The sequence below is a fragment of the Pollicipes pollicipes genome, unplaced genomic scaffold, assembly GCF_011947565.3.
Source record: "Pollicipes pollicipes isolate AB1234 unplaced genomic scaffold, Ppol_2.1 Scaffold_6138;HRSCAF=7277_pilon_pilon_pilon, whole genome shotgun sequence".
NCBI lineage: Eukaryota > Metazoa > Arthropoda > Thecostraca > Pollicipedomorpha > Pollicipedidae > Pollicipes > Pollicipes pollicipes.
The window spans coordinates 29,173,594-29,199,556 of NW_023596818.1; the positions used below are offsets into that span (position 1 = coordinate 29,173,594).

General features: G+C 59.0%; 1 protein-coding gene across 1 annotated transcript; it reads right to left on the reverse strand.

The window, feature by feature from the left end:
• Nucleotides 1–790: 790 nt before the first annotated feature.
• On the reverse strand, nucleotides 791–25,963 carry LOC119106301 (DNA-directed RNA polymerase, mitochondrial). The gene is made up of 21 exons (XM_037229917.1): nucleotides 25,849–25,963; nucleotides 24,853–24,982; nucleotides 24,579–24,713; nucleotides 23,567–23,731; nucleotides 21,963–22,136; nucleotides 19,528–19,677; nucleotides 18,503–18,768; nucleotides 17,156–17,315; nucleotides 16,294–16,415; nucleotides 14,951–15,172; nucleotides 14,487–14,607; nucleotides 13,747–13,876; nucleotides 12,501–12,592; nucleotides 11,925–12,086; nucleotides 9,937–10,050; nucleotides 8,901–9,146; nucleotides 7,730–7,889; nucleotides 6,019–6,125; nucleotides 5,047–5,228; nucleotides 3,841–4,012; nucleotides 791–1,838 (listed from the first exon to the last, which is right to left on the reverse strand). The coding sequence occupies exons 2-21, from the start codon at nucleotides 24,913–24,915 to the stop codon at nucleotides 1,629–1,631; spliced, it is 3,153 nt and encodes a 1,050-aa protein (XP_037085812.1). The 5' UTR covers nucleotides 24,916–24,982; nucleotides 25,849–25,963; the 3' UTR covers nucleotides 791–1,628.

Sequence of the window (25,963 nt, forward strand, 5' to 3'; positions counted from 1 at the left end):
GCGATCAGGAACGACAGCAAAACGATGCCTGTGCTATGTCCTGAGTGGAACAACGTAGCACAAACAGTGCGCCCGAGTGACCTGTGAGTGTCAACAGCTGACAAATGTTACCTGCGGTCCTTCTCCTATTGGTGCGATCAGAGTCAATGTGACGCCATTGGTGGCAAGGCTTCTGGCGCCAACGGCACCATTTCTCCGCGCAGCAGTGAGCAGAAACCGTTCGTAAATACGAGCGCAGTCAACTTCGTGTTTATTTCGCCGGCTATGACGGGCAACCCGAGCATGGGCCGCAGTGTTCATTATTCAGACGCTGGACCATGAGCATCGCACGACTCAGCGTCTCGAGGGGGTAATCGACGCGCGGAGTGAAGCCAGTGGGAATCCCAGACCATTCTCTGTGTGGCGCTGTGGCTGTTCGCAGAATGTTGCGCACAGCGTTCCCGCTGGGTTGTCCAACGGCCCAAGGAAGCTACAGAACCTAGATGCTCGGCCTCCTGTCTGTTGGCAAGCCAGTTAGGTGAAATTGGCGGCGGGAATTGAAGGCAGGCTGCACGTCGCTTGGTCATACCACGAGCCACGTCTCACAGCTTTGTATTGCCACATTATGCATGCCTGTTCGTTCACAGTGAAATGTCTACGAAGTGTAAGACACTATGGCGACTCCCCGGTCGGGAGGTACCTGTATGACTAGAAACAACCACACACGTGTGCATGGGGCGTGTCCGATACTTCCAACGGCCAATCATTGCGATCCGTATGCCCCCCCCCCCCCCCCCCCGCCCTCCCCAAAGCATCTCACGCCTCGGCAGGGATGATGCCCAGAAAAAGAGCTCGAAGTGCTCGAGCTGAAACGCATATCTTGACTGCAGACCACGCCGCACCTCATCATATCCATGATCGCTACGCTGTTACTGGACTGGCATGTTTGTTCTGCCTCGCACATGGCAAATTACAAAACGTAAAACGCAACCAATGCACTCCAGTTTACAATCGCAACAGACACGTTCGCAACAGACACAGACACAGCTGGGCATCCAGGGGACATAACGGCCAAGTCGTTGGAGCCCTCGACTTTCATGTGACGCGGGCTGGAACCTCTGCTGCACCCAGACCCCTGGGTGCTATGACCCTCACAGCCACCGGCAATCCAGAGACGGCGCGCGAACAGATGTGTCGCTTCCCTTCAGACCGCCGGACACGCGGTCAATATCAAGTACGCCGGACACCTACCAGGCCTGACCTGCCAGGTTTGAGCGGAGGGAGCTGATCGCTCAGCCATCATGCCTGCGAGGACCTACCATGACAGGTTCCCCGATTGCCTCAAATAAGACGTCCGATTTCGAACTAGCACCGCGTCTCAGCTCCACCAATCTGTAAATGCTCACGCAGCTGCCGACACAGCTAAGTTGTTCCACGACACAACGCGGCGTCTCGTCACCAGTGAACACAGTGGATTATGCAGCAACATGCCGGATCAACGGACCACGCCCAACACGCTCGGACAGCTCCCACCATGACTCTCAGCTCACACACAACCATGACTACAGGCACAGCCCAGTCGCGGGCAGCGCGACAAGCGTCAAGGCTCAGCCGAGGTGCACGGCGGCCGGCGACGCGGCCGACGCGGCTCAGCTGAAGAAGTAGACCGACTCGAGCACTCGGCGCAGGTCGAAGTCGCCCTGCTCGGGCACGGCCGCCAGTACGCTGTTGAGGCGGCTGTGCGAGGCCGGCTCCGGCAGCCGGCCATCCGACGGGTAGCCGAACCGGCCCAGCAGGCCCTCGGCCAGCTCCTGCAGAAGCGGCCGGCTGTGCAGCGCCACAAACTGCTCCCGGCACACCTGCGGGCCCGAGCGAGGCACAGGTCACGCCAGCTGGCCGGAAGAGTCACAGGTCACGCCAGCTGGCCGGAAGAGTCACGGGTCACGCCAGCTGGCCGGACAGGCACAGGTCACGATAGCTGGCTGGACGAGTCACAAGGTCACGCCAGCTGGCCGGACGAGTCGCAAGGTCACACCAGCTGGCCGGATAAATCACAGGTCACGCCAGCTAGCGGATCGAGTCACAGGGTCACACCAGCTGGCCGGACGAGTTACAGGGTCATATGGCAGGAACGGCGAGTCACAGGTCACGCCAGCTGTCCGGACGAGTCACGAGGTCGCGCCAGCTGTCCGGACAAGTCACAGGGTTACATCTGTCACCCACGCCAAACAGTGGCAGACGCCAATCACTCAGGCAGGCACGGCAAAAGGAGGGCGTGTTTTAGGTTGGTTCTTTTATCTTTGACGTTATTGTTCAAGAGTGCCAGCAAGAAAGGAATTAAGAAAGGAGGAAAGAAAGTAAGGAAGAGAACAAAGAAGGACGGACAGAGGGACAGTTTCTGGGCCATGGTGCAGAAGTTCCTTAGGTTAGGTCAAGTTAGGTTAGATGAGGTCACGACGGGACGGGACGACATGGGACAGGAAAGGTCGCCACGGCACGGCATGACATGGCATGGAACGGCGCGGCAGGGCACGGCACGGCACGGCACGGCACGGCACGGCACGGCACGGTACGGCACGGCATGACATGGCATGGAACGGCGCGGCAGGGCACGGCACGGCACGGCACGGCACGGCACGGCACGGCACGGCACGGCACGGCACGGCACGGCACGGCACGGCACGGCACGGCACGTAACGGAACGGCACATTACGGAACGGAGCGGGACGGAACAGCACGGGACGGGACAGCACCGGACGGAACAGGATGGATATAGTAGAGACTTTGCGCAGCGTCATCTTTTCCGCTGCTGATAGGAACGGACGGGTCTACAGACCGAATGGAGCGCAGCTGGAGGATGACACTCACACATCGCACACGCGCGCCATCCAGTGTCCCAAAAGTAAGAGCATCCCAGAACTATCGAATAATTAACTCCACGTGACGTAAATACGTGGAAAATTCAACACGTTAAGAAGAAAACCGCGAACTCGTATCCGCAATATTATCACCACTGCTTTTTTACGGATGTGAAGTTACACTCGCACCACATATAATTATACAAACCACTTGTAGAGATTAACAAGAAGCGTGCCACCATATGAAACTGTTCTTTACGGAAGATATCAGAGGACCCCAGAGTTCTTAAACCACGTCTGGTTCTCAGGCAAGTCCACTTTCACCTCAGCGGATGCGTCAACAGCAAGAACATCATTGTCTGGGGAAGCAAACGGCCTCATACGTCGTCGAGAAACCGTTGCATTCTAATCCAGTGACTGCATGTATTGCCCGGGGAAAGTCAGGCATTATCGGACGTTCCTGAAGTGTGACTAACAATAGAGAACAATACCACGCGAGACATTTTATGCGCCCTTAAAAAGTTTTGGACCCCACTGGGAAGAATACTGAATGACACGAGACGGAAGAACGGTTCCCACAGGATGGAGCAGTACCACACAGCGTGAGTTGTAAAACAGCGGTTGTCAGCCCACTTCCGGAAGCGTCTCATTGATCTAAAAACTGAAGTTGAAAGGGCCTCTTACTCTTCTGATTTAAGTTTTCTCGACCTCCATCTTTGGCTCCGCTGCAAGCCCAACATGCAAAGAAAAAGTACCGGTTACCGCGGAACTGAAAACAGCAATACAATACCTGCTTACTGCAGATGAATCTCAATAGCAGTGTAACCAAGTAACAGATAATGTCGTTGTACGTCGCCTACAAATCCGCAAGCAGCTATATGGCTCACATTTATCAGTTCAACTAATGAGACGAGAATGATTCCGAAAGCTCGCATTTTAATCCATTTCTGCGACCAACAGCCGAGCGCTGATTTAAGCCAACGCAGCCATTCTCGACTGGCACCTTGTTCATGGCGTCGACGGAGGCGGCGTGGGTCCAGTAGCAGTCGTGGACGGACACGAAGGTGATGTCAGCATGCTGGCAGTGCAGCGAGGTCAGCATCATGTGTGACGAGTCCAGCGAGTGGATGAAGTTGGGAGGGAAAGCGTTCCGCTGCTTCATGGCGTTTGGCCGGCTGTCGGCACAGATACAGTATGGTTGACTGTCGACACCGGTGACACTGCGACGGTCGATAGACTGTCGACCGCGCTGAGTGCGTTGGTGCGATGTCCTCCGGCCACCTCCGGCCATCCCCGACGTCGTCCATGGAGGCATCCTGACCGTCGCCCGACAAGAGGGGACCTGGCAGGCTCCTGAACTTTTCCTGGAATAACTTGGCAGCCATTCAATCTATCTTTTTCTAGTGGCTAACGCCGACGTTTTTGACCGCACTGACAGTTCCCAGCATTTGCCCGGATAGGTCGCGACCCACGACCCATTTATGAAGGTCACAGTTGGGTCATTCATTCATTCATTCATCAAGGTCATTATGAAGGTTATAGTTGGGTTTCTCGCTAGGTCGACAAAGCATTTCACCTGTTGACAATTGACAGACTTAATCATTTTATCAATATCGACTTTGACGTCAGTGATGTCGGGTTTTATTATGCCTGGGTTTTGGATCCAGGCCATCACAGGTCATACTAGGTCAAATCCGTCCAAAAGTTTTTATACGCGACTTATGGCACCTGCACTTGCTCGAAAGCAAGCTTGCCAATCTCAAGAGCGTTTTCGCCTCAAATTCGACCCGGTCATTCGGCTGTGGTGGCCTGTTACGGCAAGAGGTCTCACTGTCAGGTGGCTGACAATATTAGGCAAAAAGGAACCACACCCACATGGAAGCCGCGGGCGGCAAGCTACGGTACTACAAGGTGCAAATAGGTGTCATAAGTCGACGTAAGAAGCGTGGACTTGAAAGTCAGTGCTCTAAGATCACGTAAAAGTATGACCCCCATGCTACGGAGTAACACGGTTAGGCAGGAAAGACAACAACCGGGGAGAACCGGGCTGGAACGCTTAACAGGCGTAAGCCGCATGGAGACACGTTTTGGTCCCGCATTCAGCAGCTAAAAGTAACCCACGGCAATGGTCTGACGCGACCTGAATTCAGCCACTTCCTGGTATGCCCCGACCTGGTATGCCCCGGGGGGGGGGGGGGGGGTTACTCACTCGTAGGCCTCGTGGTAGAAGTGGGGCGAGCTCATGCGACCCGTGTCGCCGAGCGGCCGGCTGGCCGGCTTGTTGTTTTGCCGGAAGTAGGGCTGGACGACGGGCAGGCCGAGCGGCGTCACCCACTCCACCGACTCGCCGCGCACCGACGACACGACGCGCGCGCACTCGGTGAACCAGTCCTGCCGCGACGGGGGCCGCTCAGGCGCGTGTCGTGTGTGCCACATAGCCGGCGGCACGCCGTCACAGCCGACCCACCCGAGGCGACTCGGGTGCGCCGCTCAACAGGTCCTGGACGTCCACTCATCGGTGCCACGGCCTGGGGGGCTCGTCAAATCCGACACACAGTCTGGGGGGGGGGGGGGGGGGGGGCTCGTCCCATCCCACACACAGCCTGGGGGGCTCGTCCCATCCGACACACAGTCTGGGGGGGGGGGGGCTCGTCCCATCCCACACACAGCCTGGGGGGGGCTCATCCCACCCGACAACATCCGCCGAACGGCACCCCGCTTGGTCGCCACGCTGCGAGGGAGCTCGAGGCTGAAGCAAAGCATACGGAACATCCACAAAGTCATACACATCACAACGCACGACGCATGATGCTTCTTCCATGAAGCATCAAGCGATCACGCATAACATTTTGAGCACCAAACGCCCCCGCCCCGGGCGAGTGGGTGACGCCGTTAGAGCCACCCCCGCCTCACGTCACAGCCAATTAGGGACGTCAACGGGTCGCGGGGCCCACGGTCAGTGGCGGGCGGGCGGGCTAGCAGTGGTTGTCGATTCAAATTTAGGCTGAGGCTGCCTTCGTGTCATAGGTCGCAGTACTCATACTTCGAACCAACGGAACGTTCCGAGTGACCAAGCCCGTGTGAGTTAGCTCCCTGAACAGGGCCCTACCCGACCTCTCCCGACGGCTCCCATTTCTCTCGGGGATCTCTGTACTCTCCTTGAACTCGTTGGCACTCTTACCTGGATCTCCTTGGCGGCAGTGAACATCTGCTGCAGGCTTAGGAACGTGCGCGTCACCAGGTAGAGGGAGCCCTGCCACACGTGCTCTTTCGGGAAGTCCGGGATATCTGCGGCCGGGGGGAGCGTCAGTCAGAGACGGCCGGGGGAGCGTCTGTCAGAGGCGGCCGGAGGAGCGTCAGTCAGAGGCGGCCGGGAGAGCGTCAGTCAGAGGCGGCCGGAGGAGCGTCAGTCAGAGACGGCCGGGGGAGCGTCAGTCAGAGACGGCCGGGGGAGCGTCAGTCAGAGGCGGCCGGAGGAGCGGCAGTCAGAGGCTCAGAGACGGCCGGAGGAGCGTCAGTCAGAGACGGCCGGGGAGCGTCAGTCAGAGGCGGCCGGGGGAACGTCAGTCAGAGACGGCCGGAAGAGCGTCAGTCAGAGGCGGCCGGGGGAGCGTCAGTCAGAGGCGGCCGGAGGAGCGTCAGTCAGAGGCGGCCGGGGGAACGTCAGTCAGAGGCGGCCGGAGGAGCGTCAGTCAGAGGCTCAGAGGCGGCCGGAGGAGCGTCAGCCAGAGACGGCCGGGGGAGCGTCAGTCAGAGGCGGCCGGGGGAACGTCAGTCAGAGGCGGCCGGACGAGCGTCAGTCAGAGGCGGCCGGAGGAGCATCAGTCAGAGGCTCAGAGGCGGCCGGAGGAGCGTCAGTCGGAGGCGGCAGGGCGAGCGTCGGTCAGAGGCTCAGAGGTGGCCGGAGGAGCGTCAGTCGGAGGCTCAGAGGCGGCCGGAGGAGCGTCAGTCAGAGGCGGCCGGAGGAGCGTCAGTCAGAGGCGGCCGGAGGAGCGTCAGTCAGAGGCTCAGAGACGGCCGGAGGAGCGTCAGTCAGAGGCGGCCGGGGAGCGTCAGTTAGGGGCGGCCAGGGGAGCGTCAGTCAGAGGCGGCCGGAGGAGCGTCAGTTGGGGGCGGCCGGGAGAGCGTCAGTCAGAGGCGGCCGGGGAGCGTCAGTTAGGGGCGGCCGGGGGAACGTCAGTCAGAGGCGGCCGGGGAGCGTCAGTTAGGGGCGGCCGAGGGAACGTCAGTCAGAGGCGGCCGGAGGAGCGTCAGTCAGAGGCGGCCGGAGGAGCGTCAGTCAGAGACGGTCGGAGGGGCGTCAGTCAGAGACGGCCGAGGGAGCGTCAGTCAGAGGCGGCCGGACAGCGCCGAGTCCACCCATGCACTTAGATAGCTGACGCACAGACAAACCATCGCGCCTATGGCAGCGCCACCAACGCCAGAGTAACACCGAATACATGCACACATGTTTCAACCCCACTCAAAGCGCTCCAATAGAGCATAGTATGATTGAATAGAACGAAGTTTGGGACACGTTAGCGAAGGCAGGTGTACAGCAATGACTCCTTGGGCAAGCGATGCATCCGCGTTTGAAGTACGTGGCCAAGCGTCTTGTCGGAGATATGATTATGTGACTCACATGCACGCTCAGGAAAGTGTGCCCGGCCTGTCCCTGTACATTTGCAGTGGTGCATTCCTGTTCCATACGGGTTTACAGCCTATTTTATCTGATCCCATCTTCGGTCCAGCCCAGCCCAGCCCAGCCCGTCGCTAGTTAGTTATTGGGCCTTCGGGCGCTATGACTGCAGGGCCATTTATTGTCCATCTTGGTCATGACTGCCAGCAGCGGTGCAGCAGCGCAGTACAGCTCTGCCTGAGCCGCTCCGCCGGCGCCGGCGACGGCGACTCACTGTTGAGCTGTTTGGCGATCTGCAGGCGAGCGCCGTAGCGTGTGACGCCGTACACGGTGGTCATGACCGTCTGCTTGACGACCTTGCGGCGCACGAAGCCGTCGAGCGCGGCGGCGATCGGCAGGCCCTCGCTGGCGTCCTTCTGGCGCTGCTGCTCCACCTGGCGACCCCGCGCGCCGTCACCGCCGGCACTGCCCAGGCCTGAGGCGGAGGCGGCCGCGGCGCGGGCCGGCCGGCGCCGCTGGGGACACACCGACACCGCCCCAGCCGGAGGCGGAGGCGGCCGCGACACGGACCGGCCGGCGCCGCTGGGGACACACCGACGACGCCCCCGCAGGAGGCAGAGGCGGCCGCGACACAGACCGGCCGGCGTCGCTGGGGACACACCGACACCGTCCCACTTCATATCAGCAAGAAAGGTTTTGAGCCCCTGTTTTTTTAGCATTATGGGTTCAGAGTTCTTATGCTGACATTTATCAATTCCGGGAAGCACTGGTCAAACGTAATCAAGCAAACATTGGTTATATTGTCAATATTTAATTTCACGAGGTGAGCATGATCAAAAGGGAACAGGATGTGAGTTTAACACGGCTTTACCTTTCGCTCGTGATTGGGGGCACAGTGTGAAACTAAAATATTGACCACCTAACCAATGTTCTCTTGATAACGTCATTTAACCGGTACCTGCTGGTTGATATACTGTGGGTCAATAACTGCCAGCAAAAGAAGCCCGAACTCACAATCTCGTCCCCCTCTGTGGGGAGCTGTCGCCTGATTCAGTAATGCTTGGCCCAGCAAGGATGGCTGGATGTAAAGCGCACTCCATGTCACCCTACCGTAGAGTTCTGCTGATTATAGGTGACAGCACACGCCACAGCAAAAGTGAACTATTTCAGCCGCTCTCGCCGAGTTGTTGCTTTCCATGGAAGCGAGCCTTTGGCATGGTTTACGCCTGGCATCTCGCGGCGAAACATTGCTCACTCACGGTCCTCCGGGCGACCAGCACACCTCGCTGGTCGTCATGGGATCCTGCGCGAGGCAGGACCACTGCGTCGTCGCAGTGAACACTGCCCCAGCCCTGAACTGTGTGGGATCTCCACTACGCCGTGCCGCCCTCGGGTTCGGCTGTGCGGTCGGTACATTCTGCCTGCGCGGCGTGCGGGCGCCTCACCAGCACGGCCACGCCGCTGTAGACGTCCTGCGGCCGGTCGGCCGGCGCCAGGTTGACGCTGGCAGCGCCGGCCGTGTCGCGGCCCAGTGCCGCGTAGTGCTGCAGCCCGTTACAGGAGCCGTCCTGGTGGACGGGCAGGTGGCTGACGAAGGCGGTCGGCTCGGCCGAGCGCAGCGCGGCGGCCAGCTCCTGACAGGAGGCCAGCGTCTGCCACGGCTCCTCCGAGCGCCGCCACCAGCCTCGGCCCTGGCGTGCCGGGGACAGATGCGTCACGGACCGAGGACCGACACACGGGCAGGGCAGAGGACAGGCGTCACGGACCGAGGACCGACACACGGACAGGGCAGAGGACAGGCGTCACGGACCGAGGACCAACACACAGACAGGGAAGAGGACAGACGTCACGGACCGAGGACCAACACACAGACAGGATTGAGGATAGACGCTTCACGGAACGAGGACCAACACACGGACAAGATTGAGGATAGACGCTTCACGGAACGAGGACCAACACACGGACAGGATTGAGGATAGACGCTTCACGGAACGAGGACCAACACACGGACAGGATTGAGGATAGACGCTTCACGGAACGAGGACCAACACACGGACAGGATTGAGGATAGACGCTTCACGGAACGAGGACCAACACACGGACAGGATTGAGGATAGACGCTTCACGGAACGAGGACCAACACACGGACAGGGCAGAGGACACACGGGTCGAGGACCAACACACGGACAAGACAAAGCTCTCGTCGGAAAGTTGTTATTGCAAGGCCTCGTCGACAAAGTCGGAGACGTGGGCTCTCACGCTGCCGACCCTTGGCAGGGCGGGTGGGGCGGTCAGACGGGCTGACTCGGGTCACCAGCCGCAAGCTCTTCGCACGGAGGGCACCACACCACAGCGATGTGCAGTTCGAACAACACCCGATGTCCGAGCTGGCAGCACGTTTCCGTGCCACCGGCCGGCGACCGGCGCCCTCCAGAGCGCCCCTCACCGTCAGCGACCGGCGCCCTCCAGAGCGCCCCTCACCGTCAGCGGCCGGTCGGCCGAGTCCAGAACGTCGTCCAGAACCTCGTCGCAGTAGCGCAGCCGCTCCGACGTCGGCTCTCGCTTCTTCACGCCCGTCAGGTTTATCAGGTGCACCTGAGAAACACGCGAACGTCGACACGGTGCCCGCCAAGAGACACGGCGGCTACGAGACCGGACCGCGAGGTTTACTGGCGCTGTAAGCCCCGGCGACGAGGTGGATGTGGCTTCTCTGACGATGCAGAACTGGGGATCGGGCTTGACGTATGTTTTGGACAAGAACCGCATTCGAAGTACCTTTCAGTCAAACAATCACGTAGTTTGGAAACATTTGGTGTTGTTATATGCGTATCAGATTATTACCGAATGCAAATGGAGCGGAGCAAATTAACAGGATCCAGAGCAAATCGACTGACAACAAAATCACTTGATAGGCGACGCACTGTTGGCGGAGGTGCTTATTAACATCGCGATGTTGCTTCGAGACCGCGATATTGTTTCGTCCTCAGATCCATTTCTACCCACCTTTGCACTATTTCCCGTCATTGAGAATACCGCCTAACAACTTCCAATAATTTTTAGCTTCATTATAACAGCTTATGCTATCATCTCTGTTTTATCATGCTTGAGGAATTCCTGATTAAGAATGGCATGCTGCCAGGCAGACATATGACCGAATCCCAAAAATAACTTCAGAAGACCATAGAATGCAATGTTTTAAGGATTCTAGGATTTTCGGTGACTTCAGACACATGTATGCTTCCAGGACGGCATGCCCCACAGGACTTCACTACAACAGTCACACCGTACATCTGACCGGGGCAGCAGACACCCAGCCCCACCACGTGTTGACCTTGAGCCGGTCGAGTCTCTTCTGACCAGCAGCAGCAGACCCCCCCCCCCCCCCCCCCACCTGCTGACCTTGAGCCAGTCGAGTCCCTTCTGACCAGCAGCAGACACCCAGCCCCCAGCCCCACCACGTGCTGACCTTGAGCCAGTCGAGTCCCCTCTGACCAGCAGCAGCATACACCCACCCCCGCCACGTGCTGACCTTGAGTCAATCGAGTCCCTTCTGATCAGCAGCAGCAAACACCCGGCCCCCAGCCCCACCACGTACTGACCTTGAGCCAGTCAAGCCCCTTCCGACCAGCAGCAGCAGCAGACACCCAGCCCCCCCCCCCCCCACCACGTACTAACCTTGAGCCAGTCGAGTCCCTTCTGACCAGCAGCAGCAGACACCCACCCCCGCCACGTGCTGACCTTAAGTCAATCGAGTCCCTTCTGATCAGCAGCAGCAGACACCCAGCCCCCAGCCCCACCACGTGCTGACCTTGAGCCAGTCGAGTCCCCTCTGACCAGCAGCAGCATACACCCACCCCCACCACGTGCTGACCTTGAGCCAGTCGAGTCCCTTCTGATCAGCAGCAGACACCCACCCCCGCCACCTGCTGATCTTGAACCAGTCGAGTCCCTTCCGACCAGCAGCAGCATACACCCACCCCCCACCGCGTGCTGACCTTGAGCCAATCGAGTCCCTTCTGATCAGCGGCAGCAGACACCCAGCCCCCAGCCCCGCCACGTGCTGACCTTGAGCCAGTCGAGTCCCCTCTGACCAGCAGCAGCAGACACCCAGCCCCCAGCCCCACCACGTGCTGACCTTGAGCCAGTCGAGCCCCTTCCGACCAGCAGCAGCATACACCCACCCCCACCACGTACTGACCTTGAGCCAGTCGAGCCCCTTCCGACCAGCAGCAGCAGACACCCAGCCCCCAGCCCCATCACGTGCTGACCTTGAGCCAGTCGAGCCCTTTCCGACCAGCAGCAGACACCCAGCCCCCAGCCCCATCACGTGCTGACCTTGAGCCAGTCGAGCCCCTTCCGACCAGCAGCAGACACCCAGCCCCCAGCCCCATCACGTGCTGACCTTGAGCCAGTCGAGCCCCTTCCGACCAGCAGCAGACACCCAGCCCCCAGCCCCACCACGTGCTGACCTTGAGCCAGTCGAGTCCCTTCTGACCGAGCGGCTTGCCCCGGGCGAACTTGAGCAGCGAGCGCGACAGGTCGGAGCCCAGGTGGCTGAGGTGGGGCGGGCAGGGGTAGGCGCGCCCGCGGAAGTCCACCGTGTGTGGCAGCCACAGCACGCGCTCGCGAAACTGCCGCAGGCGCGGGCAGGTCAGCAAACGCTGACCGGCTGGCAGTCACGTGGCAGGACAGCACACCGTCGGAGCACGTTTGAGCGACGGACAGTCCGTTTAGTGCAGTAGTCATGCACGCAACACAAGCGCATGGGTATTGCTTCAAGCACCATTTCAGCACGCTTTGATCGCGTTGTAACATGGGGCTGTCGCGGTATATGCTCATACTGCGTTCGAGACGAATGCGCCCAGTGCCGCAATACACCTACGCACGCACGGCAGTTGTTTGGTAGGGCTAACGTGGGCGGAGCCTAAGCGGGAGTACTTCGGCAGCGTCCCGACAAACACACACGAGTAGCTACGCGTGACCCTGTCCGGGGGTGGACGCTGTCGCGGTGGGCGTGATCACGAGCCAGGTGTGTCGTCACTCACGTGATTGGCCAGACTGAGTTTGTAGAGCGCGTCGCACCAGAGGCTGAACTGCTCTGCTTTTCGGCGACTCATCTGAGCCCGCTGCTGCTTCACTGTCGGGGCGCAGCAGGTCAAATGGAGGTCACAGGTCAAAAGCTCGGCGTACGTCATAGGGAACAGACGCTTCTTCCAGCCACGCATGCACACACCTGTTGGCCACTTTCAAGACAAACTAGATGACTTGACGTGGTCAAGAAAGCTTCAAGCGCGTTAGGGCACGGACAAGTACCCATTTATTAACAGACGTGGAAGATTATAGGATCAGATCCTGTTGGTTTGTCAAACTTCCTTTTCGCTAGCCATTGCCATTTTGCGGGGCTACAATTCTGCACTGTTTTCGCTTTAGCACACGCCCTAAGAGCGGCTAGCCCTCTTCGTAACCGCATTCCAGCGGTACAACAACGCATGGCAGGAAGGCGTCGTGAAACCATGCGAGAGGTGGGAAATGGAGGGAACATGTCCGGTGATCCGATGATTTCTGACTTTGCTGACGTCAACTCCATGACGCCAACTCCGGGGTCACGTCCGAAAGCTAAATCAATTGACCAAATGAGGATCCAACATTTCGGTGCGTGACTGACGGCACGTATAGTGGCATTCATCAGCCCTGAAGAATCCGTTCATTGGATTTCCAGGAAGATCCACGACGGTGCATGCTGTTCGTTTCGTGTTAGTTTTCTTCTTGGTGTTCTTGGTGTTCCTCGGAGCTGGCGGCCGCATAAATTGGAAAAATCAGATTTGGCGAGACGTGAAATGAAATGAACAGCCCGTTGTCGGGCCATCGACAGGAAGCCCCACAGTGAGGTACGGGCTAATCCGCAGCTCGGCCGGTACATCAGCTGGGCGCGCCACGTGGTGCAAGGCGCCAGCGTGGCATTCAATGACAGAGAATGTCCGTGATGGAAACAATCCTGATGATGATGATGATGACGATGACGGCGATAATTTGGGTTTCGGAGCGCGCCGACTGCGTTGGTGTCATACGACCGAAAGCTGTGTGTAATAATGGCAATGCCTAGACCACTGATCCCCCACGCCAGAAGTGTTCAGACGAGAAGCGCGTACACCCGACTGTGCTGGCCGCGCGGCCCGAGTGGCCAGCAGCGTCCGGAGGCGCGCAGGGTTCGCCGCCAGCCGCGTGACGGCCCGCCAGCGTCGGCCGGGGCTCGACGGCCCGGCGCCGGCCCCGGGCCGCACACACTCCTACCCTGGTGCTTCTCGGCGGGCGTCATGGTGCTGTCCAGCGTAGGCAGCGGCGGCAGCTGCGTCACCGGCGCCGGGATGTCCAGCTCGGCACAGCCGTTGTTGTTGAATAAGTGCAGCACGACGTCCAGTACCTGGCGGCAGTCAGCACCCGGCAAACACTAAGCGCCCGCTCGGCAGCATACGCCGGGCGGCGAGCGCACAGATGCAGGCATGAGCGGATACAACGGGGCCAACTGGGCCATCCCCCCCCCCCCCCCCTGCAAGATGGCCTAACTTGGGTAAAAATGACACATTGCTGGGCTCACCTTGCTGAAAATCTTAACAAATTTTGCGACGGGAAGTTCATTTCGAACGCTCCTGGAGGTCAAAGGGCGCAAAAAGCCAAATCTTGGTTTTTTGCCACCTTTGGCACTAAGGACGATTTTTCGGTTTTTCTCCCTCCCAACCCGGAGACGACCCCCAACGCGGCATTCTGGGTCCGCTCTAGGTCAGAGGGACACCGGCGGCGCACGGACCAGCTCTGAGACACAGCGGAGTGGCCTCTCCATGTCTAGCCCTGAGACGCAATGGGATAACCTCTCCAAGTCCAGCTCTGAGACACAATGCGGTAGCCTTTCCAAAGCCAGCTCTGAGACACGGTGGGATAACCTCTCCAAGTACAGCTCTGAGACACAATGGGGTAGCCTCTCAAAGCCAGCTCTGAGACACAGCTGGGTAGCCTCTCCAGGTCAGCAGCCTCGCCTGCTGGTTGATGATCCAGGGGACGGCTCCCAGCTGGTTCAGCGAGTCCAGCACCGGATACAGCTGCTGGGTGGGCGTCTCCTCCAGCCGCTTCAGCTGCGAGCTCGCCTGGCCAGACGCCCTGGCGGCCGCAGCAGACGGCTGTCAGTGCGGTATCGGCAGCGCGAGCTGGCCGCAGTGCCGTCCAGCCCCGCGTCAACGTCACAGTGCCGCCTGGGCCACGACACAAACAATGGTCAAATCTAACCCACACTCTCTGTGGCTTTGCCTAGCTCAATCAGCGTAAATGTTCTAAAAAATGTTTACTGCCTCCAAAAATGGTATGCATTGTGTTGCCACCACGTCCGCCAACACGATGGTGACGGCTGCTGGCGGGACAGGAGCGGCCCGAGCGCACACCGCACGAGCCCAGCACCGCTCTCCGCAGCAGAGCAGCTCCCCGTGCGGCGGGCTCACCGCCTCACCTGATGCGCATCAGCGGCGACGAGGACATGAGGTAGCCGCCGGAGCGCGCCGACACCCAGGGCAGCGGCGGCGACACCATCGGCACCAGGTTCGTGTCGAACGTGATCTGGTGGCGGCGCGTGGCCCGGTACAAGCGCGCCAGCGCCGGGTGCGGCTTCACCACCTCCCGGTGACGGGCGCCGTCCTGGCGGAACACCGTGTAGAACGCCGGGATCGGGTGCCTGCCGGGCGGAGGCGCCATGTCAGAGAGTTTTCCCCGCGGCGAAACGCTGTCCGACGCTGTCTACCGGGCGGGACATGCTCTCGAGGGCTGTCTGGTAAGCGGTCTGGTGGAGCCATACCGTTAGAGGCCACCTGGCCAGAGAAAGAGCCCAATCGCCATATTCGCAGCTGGCAGGAAGGGTTAGCACAACGTTATCTGTGATGATGCGTGGAAGAAGCGGCGATGACAAGAAACAGCAGTCAATGCCACAGAGGGACCGAAATCAGCGAACATAACGGATCAATATTCATGCACCACCAATCTCACAGGAGACGAGTGACGTAGTCCCAGAAGTGTAATCGCGGCGACACAGGTGACACAACGCGGCACACCGGCCGAACAGGCAACATAGCCCGGCACACTGCCCAACAGATGACACAGCGCGGCACACTGCCGAACGGGCGACACAGCGCGGCACACTGGCTGGACGAGCCACACAGCGCGGCACACTGGCTCTTCGCACTGGCTAGGCATGACACGAGGCAATGGCGGCATCACGGTTAAGTCCGGCATCAATAGTGTGGCTGACGCTCAGCACTATAGATCACCAGACAGCTGACGAGTCCAGGGTCCGGCATCCTCATCAAAATGGCGACATTGGGTCTAATAACACAAATAAGCAATGACGTGGCAGAATAGAAACTCTGAATAACATGAGTTCACATCAATGAAGGTTTTATGGGCTGCTTGATTGGAAAATGGTACCGTTGGGAACTTACGTGAAGTATGTAAGCACCGATCGCCACATTAAATATAAAAATGTTGAGGTTTTATGAGGAGCAAAGCCAATCTCAGGATGCCAATGCAATTACACTTTGGTTGGACGAAGAACGCGCCCCATTTTCGACGCGCACACACACACACGCACGCACGCACGCACGCACGCACGCACGCACGCACGCACGCACGCACGCACGCACGCACGCACGCACGCACGCACACACACACACACAACACACACACACACAACACACACACACACAACACACGCACGCACGCACGCACGCACATTGTACCGAACCTGGCCAGGTCAGGTCAGGCCAGGCCATGTCTGATTATGTCAGTTATGTTCCCACGTACTCGGTAAGACGGGCAAGCTTGGTGATGCTGGGGTCAATCTTCACGTCGTGCAGGATCAGCTTGTAGAGGAACTGTCCGATGCTGCTGATGATAACGGGCGACCAGCCTCTGTCGCGGTACTCCTGACGAAACGCGAGAGCCAAAGATCGCATCAGCCGGCCGACAAACACACGCCAGCACAGACCTATCAACAGCCCCCTCTACCCCTGTCCTCTCGCCAGGTCCCTGTCCCTGCCCTCTCGCCAGCCCCTCTACCCCTGCCCCCTCATCAGGTCTTCGTTCCTGTCCTCCCGCCAGGTCCCTGTCCCTGCCCTCTCACCAGGTCCCTGTCCCTGCCCTCTCACCAGGTCCCTGCCACTGCCCTCTCACCAGGTCCCTGCCACTGCCCTCTCGCCAGGTTCTTGTCCCTGCCCTCTCACCAGCCCCCCTCTACCCCTGCTCTTTCGCCAGGTCTCTGCCCTCTCGCCAGGTCCCTGTCCCTGCCCTCTCACCAGGTCCCTGTCCCTGCCCTCTCACCAGGTCCCTGCCACTGCCCTCTCGCCAGGTTCTTGTCCCTGCCCTCTCACCAGCCCCCTCTACCCCTGCTCTTTCGCCAGGTCTCTGGCCTATCGCCAGGTCCCTGCCACTGCCCTCTCGCCAGGTCCCTGCCCCTGCCCTCCCACCAGGTCCCTGTTCCTCCCCTCTCGCCAGGTCCCTGCCACTGCCCTCTCGCCAAGTCCCTGCCACTGCCCTCTCACCAGGTCCCTGCCCCTGCCCTCCCACCAGGTCCCTGTTCCTCCCCTCTCGCCAGGTCCCTGCCACTGCCCTCTCGCCAAGTCCCTGCCACTGCCCTCTCACCAGGTTCCTGCCTCTGTCCTCTCACCAGGTCTGTGGTTGAGCGGTGCTCGGCCACCACGCGGCTCCAGCGCTGTCGAGGCGTGTAGCCCGGGGCATCGGCCCGACCGTACCAGTCCAGGTACACACCGTACACCTCCATCAGACGGTCCACCAGACCCGAGCTCTGCTTCACGTGGCTCTGGTACCTGCCAGCCGATCCCATCCAATGGCGTCGTATGTCCCGGCGCACATATTAATAACCATTTCGAGCGACTGATTAGAATGCATTATACAGTTGCAACAAACAATTCAAAATACTGCAATGTCATACGGCAACTCACACAATGGAGCACACCGCCGTCTCCGAGCACCCCGCAAACACACACAATCAACAGCACCCAGAGTGGATCAAGCTGCAAAGTCAAACAAATACTTCGCAGATCGAGCAAACGCATAATAATGCATGGAAACTAAGCATCCTCATGCCTGGAGTTCAACAGCATGTCTGAAGAGGGTAGATACTTTTTTGGCGCTGCTTAATGTTTGCGCCGCGACCTATTTAACATACGACAGAATGTTACAAACCCCTTTTCTCCGAATTGCATGCTTGTTTGTCTTTGTATAGTGCTTCTTTGCAAACAGCACCATAGGTGCAGCGACAAATTTCGCAAACGTTGGAGAACCAGTGCCCCGCCTCACGCAGAGCGGAGCTCATGCCACCGAAGGCGTTTACAACGCATTCTCGCCCAAGTGGGGCCATCAAATTCGTTGGAGTATTTTCTCGGGCTTTTTGCCGGGGCAAAACATCCAACACGAATCTATCTTGCACTGAATACCTGTAATGCGGTTCGCACCGCGCGCGTAATGCGCATGCGCACCTCGCGGCGGGTGACCCGCCCCGTCACGTGAATGCTCAGGGCACGCCGAGGCTAGCGGTCATCACCTGGACGCTTCCTCACCCACAGACGTTCATCTCACCATAGAAACTTAACTACCGGAGGTCACCTTCCGTGCTTCCCCGGAAGGAGGTCAAGCCCCCCCCCCCCTCCCTGGTGGATCTGTCTAGCACCACACACAGGTCCTGTCACGAGAGCTCCACCACCGCACACAGGTCCTGTCACGAGAGCTTCACCAACGCACACAGGTCCTGTCACGAGAGCTCCGCCACCACACACAGGTCCTGTCACGAGAGCTCTACCACCGCACACAGGTCCTGTCACGAGAGCTCCACCACCACACACAGGTCCTGTCACGAGAGCTCCACCACCACACACAGGTCCTGTCACGAGAGCTCTACCACCGCACACAGGTCCTGTCACGAGAGCTCCGCCACCACACACAGGTCCTGTCACGAGAGCTGGCGCGGCCGCCCTGCAGCCGGCCGCGTACTGACCGCTTCATGGCGAGTTCGCCGAGCCGACGATGCAGCGAGCTCCTGCCCAGCAGCTGCTGGGCCGAGTTGGACAGGTGACCCTGGATCTCCGTCATCATCAGGCGCACGTACTCGCGCACCTCCATGCCGGTGAGGTAGGGGTAGAGGCTGATGCAGCGGCTCATCTGGTTGCTGTGGTACTGCTGGCGTACGGGTCCCAGGTTGCGGTGGAAGCCGGCCGTCAGGCTCTTCTCCCAGTCGGCCTCCAGACGGGACATGTACGCGTTCTGAGGGAACACACCGACTGTCAGCCTGCGGGCGACGGTGTGCACCGGCTGGCCCCTCCAAAGACACGCCAACGCTCTGAAGAGACGGCAGCGACTGATGTCAGCAAGCGAGTGACAGTGACACACCAATGTCCGGACCTGCGGACGTTCTTTGGGGACGACATCAAACATTTGGTAACAGACGACAGAACTTTGTCATGCTGCCACCTCATGCAAGTCATCCAACACATAAATATACCAGTACCCAACCGTTCACGTACATGAAGGACGCAATGGACTTCACCGTCTATTTTAACATGTTAAAGAGATCAACGCTTTCACATTTAAAGCTCTTCATGCAAGTATACATTCCTCTTCTTGAGCCGCTTCTTCTCTGCTGAGGAGCTTGCATGTTTCGTTGCTGCGGGCGACCGGTAGCGGCGCTGATTCACACTGTGCTCCCTGGAGAGGGGTTACTGCGGGCGACCGGTGGCGGCGCTGACTCACACTGTGTTCCCTAGAGAGGGGTTACTGCGGGCGACCGGCGGCGGCGCTGACTCACACTGTGTTCCCTAAAGAGGGGTTACTGCGGGCGACCGGTGGCGGTTTTGACTCACACTGTGTTCCCTAGAGAGGGGTTACTGCGAGCGACCGGTGGTGGCGCTGACTCACACTGTGTTCCCTAGAGGGGTTGATGCCAGCGACCGGTGGTGGCGCTGACTCACACTGTGATCCCTTGAGAGGGGTTACTGCGGACGACCGGTGACGGCGCTGACTCACACTGTGCTCCCTGGAGCGGGGCAGCGGCTCATCGCTCGGGCGGTACACGCTCGCCACGGTGACCGTGCCGGCCAGCTCGTTGCTGATCTGCTCTCGAGCCAGCTCGCTGTACGGCCGCTCCAGCTTCACACCCAGAGCCGGCGACTCCACCTGCCCGGTCAGGTCAGGTCAGGTCAGGTCAGGTCAGGTCAGAGCAGGGCAGGGCAGGGCAGGGCAGGGCAGGTCTGGTTCCCCACACAGCACCAGTCGCACTCACTGGCAAGTCTGATCATGTCAATTCTCCTCAGATCAGTCCATGACAGAAATAACGACAGAAATATACGGTAGCCGCTTCGGTCCACAAATGGCTTTTAAAAAAAGGGATGGCATGACATTTTCGGGCTATCACATCTCTGCTTTGTACACATCAGTGCTGAATGACCACGTCGCTCTCGGTGTGCCGCCCTGCAGCAGCTGCGGCGAGGGTCCGATGATGCCACGCGTGTTACGCAAGATATGGTAAGGTGTGGTATGGTGCGGGGCGGTAAAGCGATTGCGGCGTACTGTAGTAAGGTACGGCATGGTAATGATGTTTCAAAATGGTACAACCAACGATTGTTAAGTTTTTGTGCCCCTCCGAGCAGTGTGACGAGCAATACGTGGTACGTGTAAACGTGCCCACTGGTTCATCACAGGAACGCAAAATTCGTAACTGGGCAACACTCGTCGAATGGCTGCAGGAAAGCGGGCCCCTATCCGGGCAGGGGGTTTACAGCGAAACCAAAGCGGCGTACTTTGACTGGGAAAAGGAGGGATAATCGTACTGGCAAGGGTGCGAGCCAATGCGTGCAGCTACGGGCGAGCACTCGTGCAACAGCTGGTGATTCGGCGAGTTTGGGGCGTTTTGCAGGATTCATATCAGGCCTAGGCACCCGGCCAAATAACAGCATGTAATCACCGGTGCAGCGTTCGCCCAAGTACCGTCTACAAATCGTTACGCAATCTCCCCGCTCGCGGACCCATAACAACGCCAACACATCACGAGCTATCGCAACGCTCTCGCAATCACAGCGACAACAGCGATCGATGGGAAAGCGACCAACGTCGCGCGTTCGAAATCGATCTTGAATTCCACACGGAAACACCCAATTCAGGTGAGACGGATGCGTGAACACTAGCGTGAAGACTGATTCACGGAGGGCAACATCCACCCAATAGTTCTGTGTATTTTGCTAGTTGGATTCAAGCCCTTTCCACCAACAATGATCATTTCAGGGGTATGGGATAAACGAGAATGTATAACGGTGAGGCAGGACAGGACATGCACCTGAGGGGGGCCAAACACCGAGCCTTAGCACGCGCAGGGACCCTCTGCGGGGTATGCACCGAGCGCCCGGTCGGCCTCCCCTCCAGGGGCCCTCTCGGTCCCCTCGTGGCTGGCGCATGCAGCCCGCGTGGGCGTCGCGAGGATGAAGGATGAAGCAAGAAAGAGGATAACACGGTCGGATCAGTTTCGAGCATTTCGAAATGCGTTCGCCCCCATACCTAAAGCGTCAGTCATTATGGCTTCGCCGCTGTCAGCGGTGCGGTATGCTGAACCCCCTCGCCGGCCCACCGCGGACCATGTGCTGGCACACACGTTGCGTGTTTTTACTAGCTGTGGTCATTCAGGCATGTGACTGGGCATTGGGCAACCGGGGCCGTGGCCACCACGTGCAAAAACAATTGTTAGTGCGGTAAATTGCCTTCGCAATTCTGTGCAGTCCCAGGCAGCGTACAGCACTATATTCTTCTCCGAAATGCATATCTCCTACGGGGTTTAGGATATATGCTCTACGAAAAACGTATGGGGGAGGGAAAACCCGACCGACGCGACCTCGCAAAAACATTCCGCCACCAATGGCCAGAGCCGCGCTCGGCGCGCAGCACGTGTCCCGCGTCCGAAACCCGACCGACGCGACCACGCAAAAACATTCCACCACCGCTGGCCAGAGCCACGCTCGGCGCGCAGCACGTGTCCCGCGTCCAAAACCCGACCGACGCGACCACGCAAAAACATTCCGCCACCAATGGCCAGAGCCTGGCTCGGCGCGCAGCACGTGTCCCGCGTCCAAAACCCGACCGACGCGACCTCGCAAAAACATTCCGCCACCGCTGGCCAGATCCACGCTCGGCGCGCAGCACGTGTCCCGCGTCCAAAACCCGACCGACGCGACCTCGCAAAAACATTCCGCCACCGCTGGCCAGAGCCACGCTCGGCGCGCAGCACGTGTCCCGCGTCCAAAACCCGACCGACGCGACCTCGCAAAAGCATTCCACCACCGCTGGCCAGAGCCGCGCTCGGCGCGCAGCACGTGTCCCGCGTCCAAAACCCGACCGACGCGACCTCGCAAAAGCATTCCACCACCGCTGGCCAGAGCCGCGCTCGGCGCGCAGCACGTGTCCCGCGTCCATACCTGATGCGTGTCCAGGTCAGCGTTGAGGTGGGTCAGCAGCGAGCAGTCGTAGTGGACGGGGGTGGTGGGCCAGGCGCGGGCCCGGCCCTGGTCGGCCCAGCTCAGCGCTTTGAGGGCGAGCGCGCGGTTGGTTCCACCCAGCGACAGACCGTTGGCGTCCCTCAGGCGGACACCCTGTGCCGCGCACGGGCGCGCGTCAGCTGGCGGAGGGTACGCTGGCCCCACATGCCGTCAGATCGGGGGGTCCATCGGACAGACACTCTGTACCACACACGGGCGCGCGTCAGCCGGCAGAGGGTGCGCTGGTCCCACATGCCGTCAGATTGGGGGGTCCATCGGACAGACACTCTGTGCCGCGCACGGGCGCGCGTCAGCTGGCGGAGGGTGCGCTGGCCCCACATGCCGTCAGATCGGGGGGTCCATCGGACAGACACTCTGTACCACACACGGGCGCGCGTCAGCTGGCAGAGGGTGCGCTGGTCCCACATGCCGTCAGATCGGGGGGTCCATCGGACAGACACTCTGTGCCGCGCACGGGCGCGCGTCAGCTGGCGGAGGGTGCGCTGGCCCCACATGCCGTCAGATCGGGGGGTCCATCGGACAGACACTCTGTACCACACACGGGCGCGCGTCAGCTGGCAGAGGGAGCGCTGGCCCCACATGCCGTCAGATCGGGGGGTCCATCGGACAGACACTCTGTGCCGCGCGCGGGCGCGCGTCAGCTGGCGGAGGGTGCGCTGGCCCCACATGCCGTCAGATCGGGGGGTCCATCGGACAGACACTCTGTACCACACACGGGCGCGCGTCAGCCGGCAGAGGGTGCGCTGGTCCCACATGCCGTCAGATTGGGGGGGGGGGGGGGGGGGGGTCGACCAGAGGTGCACCAACACATCGACTCAACCAGCAGACTCAAAAGCAGACTCAACAGCGGTCAGCGGCGCAGACGAGCAGGAGCGCCGTCCCTGTCCGGTCGTGTCCCGTTGCCTGCGCGCACGTGTGCACCCACACCCACCCACACGCACACTCAAACTCACGCTTCCGTGAGACGGCATCAAACCACAACACGACAATCACCAATTACACACAGACCTCAATTATTTCAACTCAGCAGATTACGAGGTCCTGATAATAAATATGCATGTGGACGCTGACCATTCAGATATCGGACCCATTTCTCCCCCTTGAATATCGCGAAACGTTACAGCACCTTCTGAGCTCACACACAGGCCGATCACAGGCCTGGCGTGGCGTGGGCCGACCGACATAATAACGGAGGCGGCAGTCCGTATTGTGCGGATAATACCACCGCCCCAGTTAATGGAACCACGTGTCTTTGAGAACTCACACAGAAAGTGTGGCCTAGTAATATACGCTGACAAATACAAATTCACTAAAACAAAAAATAACCACTTCGGGGAAATCCGAACGCTCAAGACAAATTATTTCAATATACATATTCCATTACCACAACACCAACATCCTATTACCGCTCCATCTCTAATGCATGCAGTGACATACAGCTGCGATTTCATCACGGTCGACTCCTGTGCCACGAGCCGTCATTCGGCGAGAGCGCGACGGCAAGGCCTGACTACAGTGCGTACCGCCTCGTCCATCTCCTGAAGCAGACCGCGGGCAAACCGGACGTTCTCCGTCGTCTTCGGCTGCCGGCCCAGGCACTGGAACACCAGCGCGTAGCTCTCGGCGTCTGGCGCCACCAGGTCGTCCCGCATCACCTTCAGCACGTCCGAGACGCGGTCCAGCTGGCCCTGCAGGGCGGCGGATGGCAAGGAGTCCGTACCAGTCAGCAACGTCTCCGCCGCCGCCGCAGACACCGCGTTCAGCACCAGCGGCCGCCATCACCAGCACAGCGCGCCCCAAACGGGGAGGCCATCACCCAGCGATCACGCCACGGAGTCACACCGGTGTCGCGATGTTCCCCTGACCTGGCGCAGGACGTCGTGCGCCACGCGGAGGTCAGTGTGTCGCCGCGAGAGCACCGCTAGCCGATGCTTCGACAACCTCTCACCACACTGCTTCCGTTGTGTACAGGGCCCATTGGGGTGCGAATGGAAAAGCAGAAGCGTGGACGATTGGGTGCACTTTCGCGTGCTCTAGCATGACGTGTCGTTACAGAGAAAGGCTCAGAACACCCTGACCTGACCTGACACACAGGCACGCCAATTTGTGACACGGTCATGGTTACTACGATATATCGACAACCAGAGCAGATCAAAAGTGTGACACGATCGACATCCGTGCTTGAATACACCACCCATATGCCCCCAGGTAATCTCAACACTGTTCGACGCAGGACGGTTCCAGCCTTTGACCGGAAGCTCTGCCGACGTATGTTCGTCTGGGGTGCATCACGCAAACTGGTTAAGTACTAAATCATACACGACACGTCGCGGCTGCGACTCGTACGTACGGAAAATTAGCTTCCATGCCTAAAAATTTCACAAAAAACGGGCCATGCCAGTGGGACACGGACCATTCTACGTGTGGGGGGTAATAAAAAGCATCACCCCTGCAGAAAATACCGCCCACAGCAGATTTCGGCCCCCTTTTCACAGCACAAACTTCCCAGGAGACCGCGCCCCGAGCGTGGCCCACCTTCTTGGCGAAGCCAGCCAGCAGCGTGTTGTGGAGCCGCACGTCCCGCACGTCCGTGGTGCGGTGGAAGTTGCGGCTGAGGTTGCGGTAGTACAGCAGCGTGTTGTAGGCCCTGTTCACCAGGCCGCTGTTCACCTGCCCAACCGGCCACACAGGCGTCACAGGCAGAAGGCACATGTTGATATAGGGCTTTCCAAAATTAATGTTTTTTCCACACTAGTTATTTCCATCACTGTTATCCAGCTTTACTGTTCTACGCCGGCCATTTCCTTACACAAACTTCCAGGTAGCAGTGCAGGCTGGAGAGGAAGCTGGCCTGCTTGCCGGCCTTCTGCATCTCCAACAGCTTGGCGGCAGCCACCTTCTGTCGAGCCCCCGGGCGCGGCTGACCGGCGCGTTCCTTCCTGCGGGACGGACAGTGTTCCACTGGGAGGCCGATACAATGGAAACAAGACAAATCCAGCGTGATAAGTTGGAAAACAGGATCGGGATACAGCGGAAGCGGTGAGATAAAGGAAAGTGCCAACTTCAAGGTTGATATTTATAAATGAACGAGCGTACGTGTTGTTCAATGGTAACAAAAAATGCCATTTTTCTCGGATGCATAACAGCTCATCTTTCTTTTTGCCAATTTTTTTTCTAGATTTTCTAGATTTCTCGAGATTTTCTAATGAACTCTAGAGTTACCCTCACGGTATCTTGCTCCTTGCTAAGAACACACGGCTTGCGACAATCTATTTTGACTTATCAAGCTTCTGAAGTAAATCCGTGACAACGTCGTCCTTGTCATGGACGCTATCGAAGCTACCGATACATTGCTGCACGCAAAATACACGGAGATCGCCCACACTACTGGTAAAAATACGTTTCCGAAACCACATTCTCATTTGGCGGTGACCTACGGCACATGTTTTCATACCACATGAAGCACGCGGAGGAAAATTGTGGCCGGCGACTCGACTTCTAAAAATTATAGCACGGATCACACTGAAAACCTGAAGAGGCCTATCACCAATTTCGTTACAACTGCGCCGAGCAGAGATGGATACATAGGCCCATAAGTTTAAACCAGCTCAAACTTAACTAATGAAACGTAATTTACGGACTGGCTTGTGCCATACACGGGTTAAATCTATCTTCTTATGATGCTAAAACGCGTCATCCGAATTCCATGTATCGAGGAGCACCAAATATCACATTATAATCGGGGTTCTACACGGGGCCAAAACCGTTCCCACAGCGGCCGGGCCGGGCCGATGAGCATACGCACTTGCGCTGCAGTTTGCGGCTGAGCTCCAGAGCCGCCGCGTCCTCGTCCGCCTCCTCGGCCTCCTCGCCCACAGCCGGCTCGAAGCAGCCCAGCGGCGAGACGCACAGGGCGTCCG